General features: G+C 37.7%; 1 protein-coding gene across 3 annotated transcripts in view; it reads left to right on the top strand.

Annotated features, from left to right (window-relative positions):
- Agfg1 (ArfGAP with FG repeats 1) overlaps positions 1-21,847 on the top strand; it is a 60,225-nt gene extending 38,378 nt beyond the window's left edge. The window contains exons 6-13 of one of the 3 annotated variants that reach the window (XM_052191937.1): positions 2,632-2,751; positions 4,677-4,886; positions 5,787-5,904; positions 8,642-8,718; positions 8,914-9,006; positions 14,049-14,207; positions 15,120-15,211; positions 15,769-21,847. In XM_052191937.1, the coding sequence (XP_052047897.1) occupies positions 2,632-2,751; positions 4,677-4,886; positions 5,787-5,904; positions 8,642-8,718; positions 8,914-9,006; positions 14,049-14,207; positions 15,120-15,211; positions 15,769-15,828 (929 nt within the window). In that variant the 3' untranslated portion in view covers positions 15,829-21,847. Of the gene's footprint in view, positions 1-2,631; positions 2,752-4,676; positions 4,887-5,723; positions 5,905-8,641; positions 8,719-8,913; positions 9,007-14,048; positions 14,208-15,119; positions 15,212-15,768 lie in introns of all 3 variants that reach the window. The other 2 variants (XM_052191936.1, XM_052191935.1) reach the window with 2 other exon arrangements.
- Positions 21,848-22,650: the final 803 nt, after the last annotated feature.

Here is a 22,650-nt window from a genome sequence, read left to right as displayed (position 1 = left end):
TCTTTGTCTGTTCTTGCACATCTGCACAGTACCCTTTCGGACAGTCTGCACCAGCTGACTTCTTATCTATCTCTCTACTTACTTATTTTTAACACAGGGTCTCACTGAATTTGTAGTTAACCAATTGGCTAGCCAGGCTAGCCAACAGCTCTGGGTATCTTGCCTCCGGTTCCTTATCTTACTACCCCAAGCTCTGGGGATACAGATGCTTTTTTGCTTGTGTGGAGGAGCTCTAAGTTCAGGTCCTTATGTTTACAGACTATCTACTTTGCTGAGTTAGAGTCATTGCTCTAGACCCTAGAATTTTCATTGTTAAATGTCACAGTCAGTGGTAGAATCATTCTAAATAATGGCAATAGTTTATTAGTATTTGAATGTTAATTCCAGTTCAGATTTGTGATTTATTGTGTTCAGATTTATATATATTGTATATTATGTATAGATAGAAACACACACTGCTCTCGCACACAGTATATATGATTTATTGGAATCAGGTTTTATTTCAAAAAACATATCCTTTGCAACTGAAATTGGTTAGGTTTCTAAAGGTTGTTCCTTCTCTTTTTCATTTTGATGTGTTAGAAAAAGTAGATTATTTGTTTTACAAATTCTGTAGTATTCTGAACTTGTTAATTGTCCCCCTGTTAGAACCTTTAAAAGCTTTCTCTTGTATTGCTTATAAGTTAGTAGTTGGATCTAGAGATTCCCATCACTTGAAGGTTTGTATTTTTCTTGGCAGGGATTGGGACTGCTAGGTAAGTGACAGGTTTGTGGGTATATGTCAGTAGAATGCAGCAGGGGGCTCATAACTTAGGGCTTAAGAGACTTTAAAAGCTTTTAAGATTTATTTTATTTTATGTGTTTGTGTTTCAGTTGCATGTATGATTGTGTGCCACGTGTGTGTCTGATGCCTATTGATATCTGAAGAGGGTGGTGGGTTCTGGGTTCCCTGAACCTGGAACGATAATTAGTTGTAAATCACCATGTGCATAATAAAATTGAGCCTGTATCCTCAGCAAGAGTATCAAGTGCTCTTAACCCAGAGCTGTGTCTCTGTTCTCACATGATTTTATAAAGGAAGGTAGAATAGTGTGTCTCTTGAGTTAAGGCCAACCTTATCTACATGGCAAGTTCCAGGCCAGCATGTTGAGATCCTAAGGAAGGTTAGAAATTTGCAAGTTTCAGTAGTTGAGGTATATGGCAGTTTTCTTTTTCCTGTGTTAGTCAGGCTACAAAAATTTCCCAAATGAGAACATTTTCTCTTCTCCTTTAGGTAGCCTATATAGCAAAGTTCTTCTTTGACCAGACAAGGAATTAAGGTCTTAATTCCTATCACCTTCCCCCCTCCTTTATAACATTTATTTTTAGTGTACTAGTATTTTGCCTACATGTATGTCTGTGTACTGTGTATACAGTACCTGTGGAGGTTGTAAAAAGGCGTTAAATTCTCTAGACAGGAGTTACAGACAGTATGAGCCACAGTGTTGGTGCTGGGAGCTGAACCTGGGTCTTCATGGGAGCAACAAGCGCTCTAACCACTGAGCTATTTTTCTAGCTCTATGCTTCTTACAGATTATGGTTTTATTTCCATTTTCAAATTGCCTTTGAATTATTTTTTATTTTTTTATTTTTGGATTTGGCTTTTTTAGAGACAGGGTTTCTCTGTATAGCCTTGGCTGTCCTAGAACTCACTCTGTAGACCAGGCTGGCCTCGAACTCAGAAATCCACCTGCCTCTGTCTCCCAGAGTGTTGGGATTATAGGCGTGCGCCACCACCGCCCGGCTGAGACCCTGTTTCTTAAAACTAAAAACAAAAACAAAACAAAAAAAGAAAACAAAGTGTTTGTATCATTATTTTAGGTACTTAATTACTCTTCAGGTTCACCAAGCTGATTGTCATTTTAAAGTGGGGTGCTGGGCTGGGAAAGTGGTTGAATAAAGTGCTTGCTGTGTAAGCATAATGACCTCACTTTAGTCAGCCCACACATGCAAGTTGAGGACAGAGGTGTGCATGAAAATCAGCACTGGGGCAGAAGAGACTGGGGATCTGTGGGAGTCAGTGTCCAGTGGTAGAGACAGGAGCACAGGCCCAGTGAGTAGCCCGCCTCAAAAGAGTGAGGAGAGCAGCCAAGGAGACACTTGATAAATACAGTTACAAACTTAAAAAGCAGGGCTAGCCTGGTCTACAGAACAAGTTCCAGGACAGTCAAGGCTACACAGAGGAACTCTGTCTGAGAGAGAGAGAGGGGTGGTGGAGGAGGAGAGAGAGAGAGAATATGAATATTTTGTGGTCTGCATCCACAGTTTTATTTACTAAGAGGAATACATTTAGGGCTCTGAATTAGCTTTCTTTTGTTACTAGAGTCTTTAGTGCTGTAACTGCAGCAATTCAAGGGTACTATGAATAGATTATCCCTTTACAAAACACTTTGGGAGACTTCTGGATACTCTTTAGTATATATTACTAATTGGGCTAATACTGGTAGCATTTAAGATGTGAGTTTTAAATGAATTCTCTCTAAAGTGAGTTGTAGTGCATTGACATTTCATAAAATTCTTAAATTCATTTGTCATGTCTTTTCAGTTGTAGTTTTCATATTCATTAACATATGTTGTCCTTGCCATTTACAGCTCAGAATTCTGCAAATGCAGATTTTGCAAACTTTGATGCATTTGGACAGTCTAGTGGTTCGAGTAATTTTGGAGGTTTCCCCACAGCAAGTCACTCTCCTTTTCAGCCCCAAACCACAGGTAGAGCTTCTCCAGCATTGCGCTTAAATGTTTGCTTTAAAAAACAAAATTCTCCTAATGTAGTTTTGAAAAACTAAATTCTCTAATGACCTATGTCTAAAGTAGCTCTATCTTGCAACGCTCTGGGGAAACCTGAAGTCTGTTTCTCTGAACTCTTTGTCTGCTCTGCGTCATCTCCTGTCCTCCTTTTCCTGCACATGGTCTCCTGCAAGACTCCACCCAAAGAGGTGGGAAACACCACAAGTACATGCAACATCGTGCCTAAGGCTCATGGTGTATCTTAGGCTAAAGGAAGCTAGTTGACGGCTTCTGGAGAAATAAAAATGTTATTTTATGGAACAGCAAATTGTTACATTTATTTAGTCAGGTATAAATTATTACTGGCCACCTTAATCAAATGTAGAAATAGTTCTGTGCAGGAATTGGTTTTCAAACATTGAAAATTCTTCTGTTAAAGTGTATTGTTTTCAGAAATTCGTTGAACTCTTATTTAGCTTTGTGGCTGATTATTTTTCTTTCAACTTTTAACTCTGTATGTGTTGTCTTAAAGGCTTTTCTTTCAATTTTCTCCTACCTCCTTAACCTTCATCATTTACATAATTTCTGGCTGTCCAGCATTTAGAGTACTTTCATCTAGCTGCAGTTTTGGTGAATTTACTTCAGCTTTTCCTCTCCAGGCTACCCACAGTAAGTTCTGTTGTCCAGTAGGCATTTTTTATTAAGTTATATGTTTTTTGTATTATTTCATGTTTTTTAGTTATAGATCATCATCCTTTTTAAAGATTACCCTTCTCCTTTTAAACTCAAGAGTTAAAGGTATATAGTAGTTATCAATGAAAGTTATTTGGCTTAATAATTGGAAATAAAAATTTTCACAAAAATCTTAGAAATTTTATATTTAGTCTATTTGCTAGCTACTCATATCAGATCACTATCTTTTAACATACATGTCTATTTATGTTAATTTTAGCTAATTTTTCTTTGGAAATTAATTTTTAAAATGGAGACTTAATTTTTTGACTAGGTTGATGTTGAACTGGCAATTGTCCTGCTCAGCCTTCTGAATAAGTCAGATTATAAGCATGTGTCACCATGCCCAATTTTTTTTCATTGAAACACCCAGAGTTTAATTCTTGAAAAAGATTTATCAGTTTATATTTTTTTGGACTGTCAAAGAATTGATTGATGAAAGGTATTTTAATGATCCATTTTTGCCTTAGGGGGGAAAAAAACCTTTGAACTTTGCTGCCACCTTAATTTGTATAATATGGTTTTGACAGTTTAGGGAAAAAGAACTCCTACTTACGTAGGATTCTAAGCATGGAGAAAGAGGGGTGCATGGCCTGTAGTCTTTTGTGAAGACATCAGAAGTCTTGGGTAGAGAACATATTTTACAGATTTAGTAGCCCAGTTGCCTACTACAGCTAGGTGAGTTGTGCTTTATAAAGGCAACAGTCAGCGTCAGGTACTTTAATCCTGTACTTCGAGCTACATGGTGGGACTTAGTTTTACTGTGAGCATCAGGTCTGTTGAATACAAATTGAATTGCTGCAGAGTTAAGTAATGGCTCTTCAGTGAAAAAAAAAAGGCAAGGACTGAAATAAAAATTTTCAACAACTTTATCCTCAATATAATCTTACACATTGCTCAGAGTCTGCTGAGGAATTCTCATGACACTGCAGACCTTCGTTCTCGTGTTTATCCCAGGGTAGATACTGTCTTACATATTGTCAGGGCCTTAGAAGGTCAAGTTTCATATTTTACTTAAAAAGTCATGTTTGTCATTTAGCAGTCACTGATTTTTAGGAGTATGCATGATTATATATGTATGTATGTATATCTACCTCAGGCAGAAATGATCAAATGCATCTACCAGCGAATATTGAGAAGCGTAGAAATTTCATGTTTTGTTTATTCTGTTACAGGTGGAAGTGCTGGATCAGTAAATGCTAATTTTGCTCATTTTGATAACTTCCCCAAATCCTCCAGTGCTGATTTTGGAACCTTCAGTACATCCCAGAGTCATCAGACAGCATCAACTGTTAGTAAAGTTTCAACAAACAAAGCTGGTTTACAGACAGCAGACAAATATGCGGCACTTGCTAATTTAGACAATATCTTCAGTGCTGGGCAAGGTATCAATGTGTAAACAAAACGGATACTAATTTGTCTAAATTACATACGTTAAAATCTGAGGAGAAAATGCTTTTCTCACTTGTATAGAAAATAATGTGTTCATTGAATGCTTTAAGTAAAGGTTCTTGGAATTTTTGCACAAAATATCAACTATGAAACCAAAGACCTAGAAATTTATAAACAATTTTGAAAGGAAAGTAATTGAAAATAATTGTATTTTTGTCTTAAAACCCATGCTCTACTGTTCAGTGGCTACAGAGGGCCAACATTTTTCATGCACATAGCTAATTAAAATGTTGTTTTGTAATTTTAATCGTATTTGTTTTGAACTATTATTTACCAACATTTTGGATTTGTCCCATTATTTTTGTAATATATTTTGTAGTAAGTTTTGGCTTTTAGTAGTTCCCTGTAACAGTATATATAATGGAGAACAATGGGAATATGTTCTACACTTGATTCTCACCCTGATCTTTGGCATTGTTTTTCTCATCTGCAAACTGGGAGGGGTCATAATTGAAGTATTGCACTTAGATTTTGTGAATTATTGTATGTAAGACATTTAGAGCAGTGCCTAGCTCAGGAAGCACCTTAATTTCCTAAACCCTGGGAGACTGGTACTATTAATAGATGGTGTACCTTAGGTCCATCCATCATATAGTCTTCTGTGTTAATTTGAATAAAACCATCCATTTTAGAGTTCTTTGAGTCCTGTCCACTTAAAATTTAGGTCCAGTTAGTTTTGGGTTTACCTGTGGTTCATGGCAAATATGATTGATAAACTGAGAATATGATATTAAAGTTTTGGTGTAACTTTTTTGTTTGTTTGCCTCCAGGAGGTGATCAAGGGAGTGGTTTTGGGACCACGGGTAAAGCTCCTGTTGGTTCTGTGGTTTCAGTTCCCAGTCATTCAAGCGCATCTTCAGACAAGTATGCAGCCCTGGCAGAGTTAGACAGCGTGTTCAGTTCTGCAGCCACCTCCAGTAATGCGTACACACCCAGCAGTAATGCCAGCAGGTACCCTCCCTGTCTCAGTCAGCACTCCTGTCTGTTTCTTTCTGTTTTTTTTCCACATCTGAATAATGTAGTTAAAGTGTATGACTGTTGTGGGGTTGTAATTTAAAAATAATTGAGTAGTTTTTATGTCTGAGGGAAACTGAGTGTAATTTGCTATTTAAAATATAATTCTTGTATCTGCCACAGTTGTTTTATCAAATCTTAGACATCTTACCCCTTTTCCCTCTTAGATGATAAATGTACTTCAAACAGCATACATTTTTAGATGGGCAATTATATGCCTATGGATCATACTCAGCAGAAAGTTTGTTTAGCAGTCAGATTTCATATATCAGGGCACAGTTTTTAGTCGGTTTGCACCAAACAGCAATACTGCTGTCCGGTCTCTAGCTCATCGTTGTCTGTGTGTTAAGTAAGGTTGGTTGTGATCTCACGGCCCTGTCTGTGTGCACAGTGCTTACAGGGTCATTGTGTGTTAAGTAAGGTTGGTTGTGATCTCATGGCCCTATGTTTGTGTGCACAGTACTTGCAGGCATGCACTGCCGAACCCGGAAAAGCATCAGACTTTCAACAGGCTTTTTAAACTTATCAAGAGTATACAGTATTCTAGTTATTTCTTTTGTTTCATTTCTGTAGATTATATCTGTTCTATTACTATTATTTATTTTATTTCTCTGACACCTTTTCTAGAGAGAAATTCTAACTACTTGAGATGGGACAAATTGAAGCCAAATAAGAAAATATTTGTTATATCTTAATAGTAACAAAGTGGCCTTAAGGCCTAGAAACATAGATGAATTCCATGTGATAAATGGATTATTGATATTGTATGGTGATACATTAGTGGTTTACAAGCCTCTTTCAGGGTCTGTGAAGTCAGACCTCTTTTTCATAATAATCCTGAGGGGACTGATTTGATTTTTCAGTGATTGACATTTGTATTTGTGGTACACAAAATAAAATAAGGCAGGAAAACCTTGCTGGAATCTTGAGCAGAAATTACAGTAATACCATCAGATTGTATCACAGTAGACATTGTGTTTCTTCATGAACACTGTTTCATTTCTGATTTTTAAAAAATGTGGTCTTCTTTTGTGGCCTGGACTAGTTAGTTAGGGTTTCCACTGCTATGAAGAGACACTGTGGCCAAGGCAACTCTTATAAAGGAAAATATTTAATTGTGGTTGGCTTAGAGTTTCAGTTCGGCAGGATCCAGGCAGACATGGTTCCAGATAAAGAGCTAAGAGTTGGGTTCTACATCTCGTCCTGTAGGATGCAGCAGAGACTGTGCCACACTAAGTGTAGCATGAGCATAGACCTCAAGGCTGTTTCTTCAGTGATACACTTCCTCCAACAAGGCCGCATCTCCTAATAGGCCCTCCCTAGGGGTCTGGAACGTTCCACGTAGTCTGTGGGGGCCATTCCTCTTGAAACTACCACTCCTAGTGTTTGAGTCATGGATTTTACTCATGCTCTCAAGTTGCACGTGCTACCATTTCCCTCTTTACCTTACAATCAGGTTGATGAGTTTTTCTAACTAATATTCTTGGTGAAAATTACAACTGTTTTCAACTTTATTAAATGTTGTCTATTAAACATTTTCTGCATGTTAATGTTATGCATGTATCAAGTAGATTGAGTGCATTGTTAAATATATGGTCAGTTTGAAAGAAATTTATGGTTGTTGAGTTTTGGGTCAGAGCAGCTCCTTATTTTGTGGTGGTTTGGATTTGAACTGTAAAAACTGCATCTTCTGAGGCAGGCAGAGCTCAGGCGATAGTGCTTACCAAGCATGCACCAAGCTCTGGATCTAATCCCAGCACATAAATGGGGTATTAGCAGCACCTGGAAGTAGAAGCAGAAAGATTGGAAATTCAAGAACACCCTGTGTAACAGATTCCAGGCTAGCCTGTGCTATATGAAACTTTGTCTCAAAAAAGAAACACATCTTGTAATTGATGCTTTCAAGCAAATGTTAGAATTTTGGGCAATTTGTATATTCTACCATAAATGATAGCTTTCCTACCATAATGATAACTTTCCAATACTTCAATGAAATGATTAATAGTATAAATGAAAATGAATTTAAAATTTTGCATATGAAAATATGCCAACATTTGGAAGATTGAGACAGCTCATTGAATAAGTATTTTCATTTTGTTAAATAGCCACCATGATAGGAAATTGTTCAGTCATTGAAAGTCATTAAAACTTTGGCTTTGTGGAGTGGGAAAAGTTCATCAGTAGGTTTCAGTTTCCCTATTTCAGTTAGCTTTAGCAAACTGCATTTTGGTGTCATGTCAAAGAAAATGAAGTACTCGTGTTGTTCAGTGTGTATATAAAGCTACATGTTCTTTCTACATGTCAAACAGATGCTAATATATACATTTCTTTTCTGCTTAGCCAGTATGTGGATTAGTACAAATATAAAACAAGTTGTCTTTGCTTTGAAATGCAGTTATTAAAAATGTTTATGCTGTCAGATAATGGAATTCAATCTTAGATAACATTTTTAAATGAAATTTCTATAAACTACTGATTACTGAAGATAGCATATATAAATACTTTGTTACTGGAATTTCAATAATTTTTCAGAATATGAACTCATCTGGCTTATCTGTGGTGAGAACTACAGTGATGTGTGTGGCACGGTTGTTTTTATGTGCTTGTATATGCTTTGAGCACTGTAGGTAGACTGCCTTGTCTCTGGGAAATACTGACTTGGTGTTCTCTCCAGCAGTGTCTTTGGAACAGTGCCTGTGGGTGCCTCTGCTCAGACACAACCTGCTTCAAGTGGGCCTGCACCGTTTGGGGGTATGTGCTTTTTTATACAGAAGCTGAATATGTCGTATGACGTTCTTTTTAGGGGTGCTGGAAGGCAGGAAGAGAGCAATGTTTTGTTATCAAAAGGTTCACATTTCTGTCTTAAAATATATTGAAGAAAATTTTTTAAAAATCTTGAGTATAAAATATTAGGATTTTATAGCATGTTTTATACTTCTTTAAAAGCTACGCCTTCTACGAATCCATTTGTTGCTGCTACTGGTCCTTCTGCGGCATCGTCTACAAATCCATTTCAGACCAATGCCAGAGGAGCAACAGGTAAGAAGAAAAGACAGAATGAGGAGTTATAACCTCTGGGGAAAGGAGCTTACCGTAAAGACCTAAAATGCGAGCCCTCCTTCTTACCCTCAGTAGTGTAAGAGGAAGGGCAAGGGGCTCTATTCAGAAACATACACTCAGCAGCTGGGTGTGCTGTGCTGCTGGGTGCCTCTCATCCCAGCACTTGGAAGACTGAGGCAGGAGGATAAAGAGTATGAGGCCAGCCTGAGTCACATGGAAAGACCTTGTCTATAAAACAAAATAGGACAAATGCTACTGAAAATGTATAAAATTTAGGAATCAACATACTGGAGCTGATAAATTACGTTTCAACCCTCTTGACAGAAACGTTGGTTTTTCAGGTGAGAAAGCTCAATATGGATAGAAGAATGTGATTGACAAGAGTAGTTTGATTGACTCGCTGCCAGAATGGTTATTAGTCATTCAATATTAACAGAATATTTCCTCACAGCCCCATGAGATTATATCAGATGAATGAACTGTGTTATATTTCTTTATTATTTGATATTTGTAATAATACTTTATTATTGTATATAAATACAATTATATATAATTCTAATTAAATATCTCTAGTGCCTCTATTTTAGGGTTTCTATTTTTTGTTTCTCTTTCTCTTTCTAATAAGAGCTGAGGATGAAACTTTGTGTCCTCCTACATTCTAGGTATGCATTATACCAACTAAACTATATCCCCACTTATTTTGGAGTTCAGTATTTGAATATTTTATCTTTCAATAACTTCATTATTTCTGTTTATCTCCCCCCACCACACCTTTTTTTTTCTATACTTGTTTCATACCCAAGCCAGTCACATTATTCTCATTGAATTTCTTCCAGTTCTGTCTTGCTGCCATTCCCTGGCATGGCATGCCAGCAGTTACAGGTGGTGTGGCCGACTGTCCAGTCAGTCTAGACTTTGTAAGCTTTGTTGCTGTGTTTCAGAGTAATATTGGAACGAGAGCTTAAACTTCAACTGAAGCAAGTGTTGATGTGAAGTTTCAAGAGTCTGTCATTATAGGCTGGGCTGTGGTGGCATATGCTTTACCTCCCCAGTACTCAGGAGGCAGAGGCAGGAATGTCTCTGCGAATTTGAGGCTAGCTTGGTCTATAGAGTGAGTTCTAAGATAACCATGGCTACTCAGAGAAATCTACGCCGAAAACCCCCACCCTCCCAAAAACTGTACGTTGTTGTTATATATCTAAATCATTAAGAATTAGTAATTATGACTGATGTCTTTATTATTTTTAAGACTAAGGATTATGATAATAGAGCTTCCATGGTGGTATTTTGTCTATAAACCCAACCATGAGGGAGAGGCAGAGGAGGATCAGGTGTTGGAGGCCACTCTAGACACTACAGGGAGAACGTATTTAAACAGAGAGACAAGAATTAAACACTGTGTTATCACAAGTCTGAATAATAAGTATTTTTTTCATTTACACAAATACTTTAGTCATAATTTAAGTATTTGAAATTCCTATCAGATTTAATAAAAAAATGATGTTTTAGGGGCTGGTGAGTCAGCTAGGTCTGTAAACGGCTTCTTGCTAATCCCTCATGAACTGGGACTCGGATCGTGGGGGAAGAGAGCCATTTCCCCTACTCTGTGGCTGCTGTGCTAAAGTTGTTCAGTTTGTAGAGATACCCAAAAGAAGAAAAGCTCAAATTGCACCTTGTCTGGTAGTAGATTTAACTTAGCTCTAGTTAAATCTGTGCTTATCTCTCTGTGTGAGCAGTGCTCTCTGGGTAGCCAGGCTGTGAGGTCAGAGGCTTTAAGTCACGCGTGTGTTTGTGTTCTTCTGTGTACAGCAGTTAGGGGATCCCTCACCGCCTCTTTACTTTTTTCTGTTTTTAAATAAGAAAGTTTTTGTTTTTTAAGATTTGTTTGTTTTATGTAAGTATTCACACATACCAGAAGAGAGCATCAGATTCCATTACAGATGGTTGTCAGCCACCATGTGGCTTCTGGGAATTGAACTCAGGACCTCTGGAAGAATAGTCAGTGCTCTTAACTGCTGAGTCATCTCTCCTGCCCAATATGAAAGTATTTTAAGAGCTAAGATTCTACATAGACTATAATACTATATATAAAATCTATAGCCAGCTTTGGGGGGTTTAGAAATCATTATTCAACGGAATGAGTTCTGCTGTAGTGAGAGGGCATAGGGGGAAGTACGGAGAAAGCAGTTTCACAAGCAGTACTGAGGCAAGAGTAGTTGGTTGAAGCCTCTGGATCCTAAGAAGAGAGTAAAATATAGTGACTAAACTTCATCACCGAACTCTTCTTGTCAACTTTTTCTTCTCTTAAACTTTAAAAAATGAGAGAGAGGAGGGAGGGAGGGAGGGAGGGAGGGAGGGAGGGAGAATACATGGATGCTCATGTGCTTCATAAAGAGTGGACAGCACAGTGCTGGCTGTCATCCTCAGGAACACCATCTACCTCTTTTGAGACAGGCTCATTGGCCGGGAGCTCACTGGTCAGGCTGCACTTGCTGTGTGTGTGTGTGTGTGTGTGTGTGTGTGTGTGTGCACGCGCAAGAAAGAAAAAGGCAGGCAGACAGACAGACAGACAGACAGACCTGCCTTGAATTTACTTTGTAGCGGAGGCTGGCCTTGAGCTACTGATCTTTCTGCTTCTACATCTAAACTTTTGTCAGGATTCCATGTGTCTGCTCATGCCTGGTTCTTATTATATTGTTTTTTAGGGTTATGGTTGTATTTTCAAATGCTAAAACTAAGATTATTTTTGTTTGGAGATAGAAGGTCATTAAGCAGGCTTGATTAGTCTGCAATTTGCTATATAGATAAGGCTGGCCTCATTCACAGATAATCCTCCTCCTCCCCAGTCTGGAATTAAAGGTATGGGCTGCTGTGACGAACTAGGAAGGAATTTTAAGAATGGATTTCATCAGTGGTTTTTCATTTGGCATTTATTTTTCTGAACTGTTAAAAGTGACACATTACAATGTGATGAATGTAATTGAAACATGAACTCTGATTTTGGGGTGTGTTTCCACTGTTTATTCCTGTGACACCCAGTGGGCAACAGCGTGTTCTAACTCAAGAGATCTTTAATGAAACCAGTTAACTTTTACTTTAACAGTAGCTGTATATGACTTAATTGACCTTGGTCTCTTTATGGCTTCCCATAAGGCCTTTCTGGAGCAATGCATTCTCAAGTGTTTCCTCACGCTCATTTTGGTAGGTGGCCACAACTAGATTTGTGTGGCAATATATCTAGCTGCTTGTGGAAGCTTCTGCTAGTGTTCTGGATCCTTGCATGTGGAATTAAGTTATTTCCATGTTTTAATATGGAGTGGGCATGGATGTGTGGCATTAAGGTCACATTGTATTTAAAGTAACATGAGTATCCTATGTGTGATTTATGCTTTAAGATTGAAAAGCATTGCTTACCTCCATGGTCACAGTAGAATGTTAATAGCTGTTTTGATCATTTTTCTTATGTTTAAATTCATAGTACCTTTAAGTGATACCTTTTTGATGTACCAACTCATTTTCCTGCTTTATCTCATCTGGAGTTTGGTTTGCCTAACTGTCTGAGCTTTGCATTGAGTGCCTTAAACAGTGACTTGTCAGTTGCATTAGTACATTTTGTCTGCAGTGAAACCCTGTCTCCCTTGCAATGTGCTCAGACTTTCTTTCATTCACTTGCTTCCCAATAGCCTGGTCTTTCTTTTCCTTTCTCATCCCCCCCCCCCCAAAGTAAAAAAATTAAAAAATCAAAAACCTTCTATAGTTTAATTCTTTGAACAAATTCACATTGTCACAAACATTAGGATTACTGTGGGTAACTTTATGTAACACTTTTCAGTTTGTTTGTTTTTAGCTAAAAGATTTTATGGAATCTTTTTAATATTTAATTTCTTTACCTTGAATCCATCATTAGTTGGGTAAAATATTTGAAACTGGGAAATTCAACAAATTGATAAGCTTTTCAGTATTTCTCTGTATCCTTATTTTACTAAGTCCCTTCCTAGAACAATCATATCCTTGGAAGGTGCTCTTTTAGGTATTTCCTACCAGTAGCTAACATAGCATTCTGCTATTGCATGTCTCTAAGATGAGAATTTGTTCATATATGTGGTTGTTTATGTAATTGGGGGCATAGGCATATCACATAAACATTGGTGATTTCCACATAGATTACTGGTTAATGTGCTATCCATCAAGCACAGTAAGCCAAAGAGGATCAACTAACATTGAACATGGGACCTGTGGGCCTGATAGTTTTCATCTCTTCTAAAAATGGTCTTTGCACTTATTTTCCAATCTTTGTGCATTTAAACCAACTTCTGTAGCTCAGTAGTCCCAGATATCCTCCATTCTCTTGAAGTTATGAAATGTGTGTGTGTCGGTGTGTGTATATATATATATTTATTTGTTTCTTATGTGTATATACATATAAAATATGTATATACACATGTAATTAGTTAATAGGAACTTAATATATTCTTATACTTGTATTGATGCTTTTGATTTTTCTTTCTTTGTCTTTGGCTGTAGTTATACAAGTATAGTTTTGAATGGCCTGTGTTCATCCTAGTTGTCCTATAAATTCTGTAACTTTTAGTGAGTTCTTTTGAAGAGGTCTAAAATTAGAAAAGTGAACCTTACACAATAGTAGACACTAAGAAATTAAAGTTTGCTTGTTTTTCTTTTGTTAATTGAATATAGGAAAACAACCTCAAACCCAGGATGTATATAATGCTGTCCACATGACAGTATGACTGGCTTCTGAAAGCAGGCTGTGGTTTGACTTTATGTAGTTGCTTATGGAAGTTTTCTTGAGATTTCAAATGACAGATTTAGTAGTTTTTCTCTCTGGTCATTGCATTTCGGAAGAAAACTTCCTAGGTTACCATAGAGAGTGCTAAACTGTACTAAACTTTGTCAGAATTTGGAGGTTTCAAATGCCCTTAGCGGTTTCAAGGTGAGTGTTTGTATTCCACACTATGGACTGTTCGCAGTGTCTCTGACCTACCTTTTCTTTCTTCTGTCAGCGGCAACCTTTGGTACTGCCTCTATGAGTATGCCAGCAGGGTTTGGCACTCCTGCCCAGTACAGTCTCCCCACCAGCTTTAGTGGCAGTTTCCAGCAGCCTGCCTTCCCAGCCCAAGCAGCTTTCCCTCAGCAGACAGCTTTTTCTCAACAGCCGAATGGTAAGTGCCAACATTTGGCCAGTGGCATGACTTCAGTACTCTTTACATAGCGTGATGCTAAGTAATTGAGACAAAGATTATCTTAAGATTGCAGTCATCTTATGTGCTAAGTATTGACTACTTAACACTAGAAGAGAGAGCCTTTGGTGGTGTGGGCTTAAGAAGATTGTGGTTTTATAAGTGTCCTTGATGCTAGGAGACATCAGTGACTAAAATGCTTCTCAGAATCACCCATGTCTTTGTCTCACAAGTCCATCTTGTGTGTTCTCACATGTTTCTTGACTTGATGTGAATATTTTATAGTCCTGTAGAGTATTAGGTTTTTGGGTTTTTTTTTTTTTTTTTTTGCTTTTCATGGCAAAGAGCTGGTATGCTTTTAGGGTGGGCATGTGCATTTTGATTAATACTCTAGATAGGCGACAGTGTTGTGCTTGCAGCTTATTTATAACATGCTAGAAAATTCCATCAGCCTTTCTTTTTACCTAATTTTTTACTTGCTTAACTTTGAAATCTATACACTTCAAATAGATTCATGGGTCTCATGCATTCAGTAGTTAGGAAATACAGTGTATAAAGTCATCATAAATGACTTTATTTCATAAAATACGTGGGGTTGTAGGATCCATTTATTGTCCCAAATAATCATGCAGTCATCAGTTAAATCTGTGAAGGTAGAGTTAGATTATTTCAGAACTCTGAGGCTCTTAAATACATGCCATAGGAAGTTTGTCTCTGATATCTAAGAAGACATGAGACCTAATGTGTTAATCTTGTTTTTTTTTTCCCAATCTGTTAAGAATTTTTATGAAACTTCTAATACTGAGATAGGTTCTTGGTGGCAGTGTAATTTATAATTGATAGTATCTCATTTTTTTCTTTTCTTTTTTCCTTTTTTTTTTTTTAAACAACAAGGTGCAGGTTTCGCCACATTTGGACAAACAAAACCAGTGGTAACACCTTTCTGTCAAGTAGCAGCTGCTGGAGTATCTAGTAATCCTTTTATGGTGAGTGAATTTTAGAACCTTAAAAAATACATTGTGTCTTATTTTTAAACTAGGGAAACCAAAGTGGCTGTAATATGACTGAACACAACCTCCTGTTCTGTTCGTATGTGTTCCTGTACAGTTTGTGATACTGTAGCGTATGCAGGCCCTTATAAGACCTTTTAGATGGAGTTGCAAATCAGTGCTAATAGCAGATTTGCTGTTTCATTATGAAATGCAAGCACTCTTGTCAGATTATGCTTGAGGAGAAACTGCTAGATTTAGGGAAAAGGAGATGTAAGAATGAAATTTTTTATTTGAACTTACAAGTTCTTCTTTAAGTGTTAGGTTCCTCTTTAGGTGGTATTCAAACCGTGAGTGTATGTGAAAGGCATATATAGTCTGTAACAAGTAGTTAAGTAGATTTGTAGTTTGTTGACAGCAATGGTGAATAAATGTTGTCAACAACAAATTCTTAATAAAATGTTGACATTAGAATTAAGTACAGTCCAATGCTCTCATCTCAAACAGACATCATTTCTATTTGTTTATTTTGTCCTTTTGTTTCTTTCCGACAGACTGGTGCACCAACAGGACAATTTCCAGCAGGAAGCTCATCAACCAATCCCTTCTTATAGCCTTATATAGACACTGTACTGGAACGAACTTTTATGTGATCATATTACATCTCTTCGCCTCTTGCACTGTTGTCTTGTTTCACTGATCTTAGCTTTAAACATGAGAGAAGTCTTTAAACTGCCTGCATTGTGTATTAAACACCAGGTAATACGTGCAAAACAGAGGGCTCAGCAACAACCTTTCACTTGTGAAATGGCAGGAAAAGGTAGCGGCATCATGTGAGTTAAAAATTGGCTAATGTTAAGTTATTGCAGATCCTACATTCATTATGCTGCAGTACTGTACATACTTTTCTTAGAAATTAGCTATTTGTGCATATCAGTATTTGTAACTTTAACACATTGTTATGTGAGAAATGTTACTGGGGAAATAGATCAGCCACTTTTTAAGGTGCTGTCATATAGTTTGGAATGAATGATTAAAATCATTTGAAGCATTGCTTCTGGAAAATTCAAATTGGAAGGTTTTATTCATTCTTGGATTTTTCCTTCTAAAGAGCTCTTCTATTCATACATGGCTAAGTTCTTTAAAGATGTGGAGGACACCTGTCTGCGGAATTAAGCTGATCATGTTTTGCTACAGTTTGCAGGTGAACAAAATAAATATTAGAAAATATGCTATTGTTTTTGTGTTCTTGCTGCAATGCCTTTACCAAAGTGGCCTTAAATAATGAGTAGTGAGTTGAGAACATCTTGAACTCATAAAGACTTCTAGTGACTAACTTTTTTAAAAAGGCCATGTAGAAAATTTATTAAAACTACTAGGACTGCTGTATTCAGGAATGTGACAGTGGAAAAGCATTTAAATGTAGCTTGTCAGATTCACCATGCTACTTCTAATTTCTCTGCAACTTCTTAATTTTGTGAAATTTGTAAATATGGAGAATTTGCATGTATGTGTATTTACAAATATTTTTTAAAGATCTTGAATTCTCAGACTGCAAAAGGCCTACTTTAACTATTTTTTCTCTCTGTTTTCATTGTCTTTGAATGTATTGGAAGCAGACATGCATTGACTGTGACATGATTGCACCTGAGGTTTTTCCCCTCATTTTCTGGACAGACTGATACTATCTATCAAGCATTTGTTTGTGTTTGTTTGGGGATAAAGAAAAAGGAACCCAATGTTACCTTTAAGTGATACTTGTGTAAAAAGGTAGCAATACTAATTTTAGTTTATCTTTTTGTTAATATTCAAATGAACTGTTAAAATATTTATATGTAGTAATGCCTCATTCATCCCAGGATAATCTGGCCCTTTCATCAAAACCAAATACAACTAAGAATTGAAATGATTAAAAAAAATCTTTGAACTATACCCCTAAGTTATGCATTTTGTATGTAGAGCATATGCGTTTCTCTGAATGTGAGTGTTTAATAGTTTGGTAATTTGATTTATTGGTTCATAGCATATTAGTGTTGATGAAAGGAAGGGTCCCGAACAAGGGTCAAAGCATGTATGCCAAAGGCCCCATGGGGACAGCCAGACCAGGCAAGAGGTTGTGACTCCACGCCGTCAAAAAAGCTGGAATTGCATACACAGCATGCCATGCCTATTAGAAGATGGTAACTTAAAAAATGTTAAAGGATTGGTTTTAAACAATATAAGCATCACTTTTCTCACACATTTTATTTTTATTGGATGCATTTTTGCAGTGATGGCTATCATGCACTGAGACTCTAAAGTCTCAGTGTTTACTTGAAGCACTGTAGTCGTGTACCCTCCTTACCATGAAGTTGTCCTTTCTATGTACTTGACAAGTTATGTGCCTGAGTCTTAGTCCTCTCTGAACAACCTGCCACTGAGAATCTGGTTAGCGTTGCTGAAGCTCACCTGCATTTTGGGCATAGTCTTGAACTCTTTGTACATTTGGGAATCTCATCTGTTTCCATGGAGGGAAGACTTTAAACTTTTGTTTGAGATTGTGTTAGATTCAAATCAATTCATATGTACAAGTTAAATTATATAATTATAGGCCATCACTCAAATAACCCAGCAGACTTTCTGTCTGTTAAGTAAATTAAACAGTTGTTATCAAAATAACTTTAAAGACTATTTTTTCTAGTAGATCTTGAGATGTATAATAAGATGGGGGTCTGGGGATTGTTTTGACTTTCAGTGAGTGCCTATAATAAAAATACAAGTACTTAGGTTCAGAACAGTTCCAGGGTTAAAGTGGATTTTCACATGCTTTTTTGTCTTTTAAAAATCCCCTTCTTTTAGGCTTAAGTTTTGGTTTCCTTCTAGTTTTCGGCACCATGTTGAACATTGAAAGGTTAGTGCTCGGAGTGGAGGCTGAGTGGCTGAGGGACACTGCGGGCTCATTGCTCACACCACCTTCCAGCTCTGTCTGGTCAGAAATGGAGTTCTGTGTTGAGAAATTTAAAAACATCTTGATCTTGTTTTTATGACTTAAGGAATGTTTTAGACTTTTTTTTTTTTTTTAAAGAAATAGAGGTTAGGTTGTCATCTTCCATAAAATCATTTTTTCTATAAGTTTAAATACCCATTGTACTTGGTAACTCTTCTGTCAGTTGCAGAGTCGAGAAAGTGACTGGCTGCTTACAGCCATTGCCAGCATTTATGAGACATGCTGTTTTACAGTCATAGTTTTTATAACTGTCGATGATCCATCCCACCAAGAGCTTCTGTTTACTAAACTTGACTCTTTCATAGGTTAGTATATTAGAAATAAGTACAGAAGGATTTCTAAAACATACCTTTTAAGTATGACTGTAATAGTCCTATTACTTGATAACATAGATATTTGATGTAAAATAACTTTTCTAAAATGACAACAAACACTGTTTATGTCTTGCCCACGTTTTCGATGTCAGGCTTAGTAGAAGCTGAAGACAGTCATACTTTGGCATTCAGACGCTTCATGTAACATAGCAGGGAGGCACTGGAGACTGCACTGTGCACCTGTGAAATCCAGATACTGAAAAAGGCACAAACTGACTTAGAATTAGCAGAAAAGCAGCTAGATCTGGTGCAGGTATTCAGGATCCCTAGATAACATTTTGAGAACACAGCACTTTAAGTTTGTGTGTTCCTGATGATCTGTTTACCTCTGATGGGGAAATCTTGCTTCTTCTGAACTTAAGGGATTGTTTCTTTTGGTGAAATTCCAGTTGAAATCACTGTTAAATATTTTAAAGTACTAATGGTGATGGTGTGGGTGTGGTGTTTTTTACACCCTAAGTGGTTTTTATCTACTACTATGTATTGGAATCTACAAGGCATAGAACAGGTAAGCTAGTAACAGTTTGTATTCTTGGGAGAAAGTACTGTTGGATTAAATTGTGCTTTCATATTTAGGTGTTAGTAGACCTTGTCTCTTTACCAAGTTACTTCCTATATTCTCAGAAATACTTAAATCATTTACCATGAATTCTTTTATACCTTGATCAGATAAGTACTGTTTGCTCTGTAGAGTCTTGCTTTGTTTGCTTTTTTAAAATGGCACGATCTCTACATAGCCCTGGCTGTCCTGGGACTCCAGCCTCAAACTCACAGAAATCGTCTGCCTCTGCCAGCACACCCACCCAGCCCACTGAGAGTCTTGGTAACCTGTAGAGTAGTGGGGTGAGATGGAACAGCTTGGCACCTCAGGTTGGCAGTGGCTCATTGTATGGGACAGCTTACCTTTATTTATGTAGTCTGTTCCCCCTACAGTTTCAAAATGTGCTTTTTTAAAGGTAATTAAAAGTTTGTATAAATTAGCTTATTGTACTGAATTTATCAGTTATTTGCACTTTGTGTATTTTAAAGCAATGTTATTACTTTGCTTTTGTATGGTTGAGTTTGAACAAATGAAGATATGAGTGTAACCAGGACTGTGCTGCTGGGTGAGTCACAGCGTCTGTGAAGAAAAGATGAGGGAACCTGCCTTGCAGCAGCAGGCTTGGTTTTACTGGTGGTCTGGGCTTGTGAGATGCTGTTGAAAGCAGCCCGAGTGGAGCCCGTCCCTCGCCAGGTTCACCGCCCCTTTCATGATGAGATCCAGGCTTTGAAAACCCTTCGTTTATATTTTTAGTGATGCATTCTATAAGCATCTAGATACTAGTTTATATCTGAAAGTACACCATAATTTGGAAATGTCCAAGTGCTGGGAAGGACTGGAGCAGACGATGGTCTTTCCTGTTACAGGGCTGACATCTGCTGTCTGCGGATGTGCCAGTGTCCCAGAGGAGCAGAGCATGGACTCGCAAAGGGCTCCTTGTCTCCACATCTATCTCACTGCCCTGCTTCCCTAGCCTTTCAATGAGAAGATCCTGGGCAGGGATGACAGGTGGACAGGGCTTTCCTCTGGCACCTTTTCTTCCATTTTAGGATTTTGGATTAGTCTTTCCAGTGAAGAATTCTGCCAGGAAGGTATATCTAATATCCTATCCATTCTGCATGTTTTATGCCTATAGTTAGAATCGTTAGAATCCATTGTTTTGAAATCTGTACTTGTCCAGTACCTAGATCTGTGGAGGCTAAGGAAAACAGAATGTTTTGATACAGAATTTTATCAAAAGAAAAAAATCCTAGATAGAACATTTTAATTACTAATAGACATGCCCATTGGATTAATTTTTTAAATTGGTTTGTTCTCTAGAGTCTTGACCACTTGTTGTCTGAGTCACAATCTTAGTAGCCTTGTGGTTATAACACTTGAGGCAACAAAGGTTGTAAGCTAATGTTCCATAGTGTTCCTAGAATGTGTGAATAGAACCAGAGTTTTAGAGACTTAGACGTCTTTATCTGTTGTAAATGACATGCTTAGGGTTTTTACCGTTGGGCAGTGTACACAGGGTATAAGGTAAACACAGACTGTCTCCCTCTGCAACTTGATTTTCTCACTTGAGGGGACTACTTACTGTTCCTTGCATTTGTAGTTTTCAGGAATGCTGTCTGTTTTGTCTGTCTACATATCTGTGTATGCCTTTCATGGTTCTGCCTTTTTAAAATGCAGACTTAGCAACCTTCTCCTTGGTTTTAACTTGGGCGCCTTTCTATTTTGCCACACGCAGCACTATCCTGTTGTATGAATGGCATCAGGATCCAGGAGTGGATGTCCTTTGTAGGAACATTTTTGTATATATATGCATACACATACGCACACATATTCATATACATATGTATACACATATATACATATATGTGTATGGTTATGAAAATTCTTCATTTTGCCTGATAGGGAACTTTCAGCAAAACAGATAATTCTATTTTGAGGCTCACCAGCTATTTATATATGGTATTTTATTTCCACCTGAAAAAATTTCAGGTCTTTCAAATAATTGTAAAGTGTCAGCATTTAAATTAGATTGTGAGGGCATTCAGTGCTTTCACTGAGAGACTATGGAATCTCATGTCTTATTTTATACCTTACTCGTTCTGTCACCCCTACCTGCGACCCCTCAAGTTTCTAAAAGAATGGCTTGAAGACTTTTACAGTTTGTCAGTATTATGCATCTCCTCATTCACATTAGCTTGGAATGAACCTTATATTTATGAAAGAAAGTGCAAGTCTATTTTTTCACGAGAGTCTTCAGAATTAGCTTTTGCTTTGGAAAATGTTTGGGGAACAACTCGTAAATTTTTGACTTTGACTTAACAAAAATAATATGCATTTAGTATTAGTTATGCATAGAACTTGCTTCCTAGAAAAGTTTGTTTTTCATGAGGAACACTTACCTAGTGACTGACTTGAAAGCACCTGTGTGTGGAGGGGAGGCGTGAGGGAGGTTCCCAGGGCAGTCAGTGGTCAGGCTGGCTTCTGCAGGCTGGGTTTGAAAAACGTAACATGCTAAGGTCTTTGAGGCTCAGTCTTAGTTCAGGAAGTAGTTTTAGGTCTAGATACTGATTTTGATAATTGTTTCTTTTCTCTCTTGGAGATGCTGAGGATTGAACCCTCAGTGTTGCACATACTAGGCAATGCTCTATAACTAAGTCCAGCTGATTTCTTGTTCATTGTAAACTATTGTTGAAATAATTTTTTAAAATAAAGACATGAATTTGTGTACCATTTGGGATGGCCTCTTCAATTGTGTCATAACAAGATAACTAGGAGATTGAAAGATGCTCCTCTTTCTGTATCTGCTTGCAACAGAAATGTCTTTTTCTCTGCTTAGTTTTACCAAACTTCTGGATATGGAATGTTTGTTGATGGAATTTGGTATCTTCATTGAGTATTTCTTTTTTGCAAAACAACCCCCTCCTCCAAAAACAGACGTAGTTGTTTTTATCCTGGCCAAGATATAGTGCAGTGAGGGATGGAGATAAAAGACGGGGGGGGGGGGGGGAGGAGGGGACAGGTGGAGGCGGCACTAAACCAAAGTAGAGCACTGGCAAATGACGTCTATAAAAAGAAATATCCAGCTGAGACCTGAAGTCAAGGAAGAATGATTTAGTTCAAAGTCAAGAGCAGCGCACGTGTGGAGGTCAGGTTAGAGCAGAAATGTAGGGCTTGGAGGGAAGGGAAGGCTGTGGGCACAACTATGAGGCCAGGCTGAACTGGTTGAAGACAGGCTTCCAGAGGCCATGTCAGTGAGAGTGAAGATAGCCTGACCTACAATTTTGAGATATGACAGGCTTTAAGAAAGAACTCAATGAGGCAAGAAGCCTGAAGGCTGTGCTGACTTTTGAAACATTTCAGTATCTTGATTCTGTAATTTAGAGGCTCCCGAGCACCTCCCAGTCATGCTGTAAACCAAGTGAATGGAAAAGAATCCTGAAAGGATCAGGAGAAAGTAAAGGCGCTAATGCAAAGCCTCATCTCTGATTCCAGAAGCACCGTCCCGCAGCATCCTGGAGCCAGAGCTTGTAAATTA

The sequence above is a fragment of the Apodemus sylvaticus genome, chromosome 9 (assembly GCF_947179515.1).
Source record: "Apodemus sylvaticus chromosome 9, mApoSyl1.1, whole genome shotgun sequence".
Classification (NCBI taxonomy): Eukaryota; Metazoa; Chordata; class Mammalia; order Rodentia; family Muridae; genus Apodemus; species Apodemus sylvaticus.
This window is presented reverse-complemented; position numbering and strand designations above follow the sequence as displayed.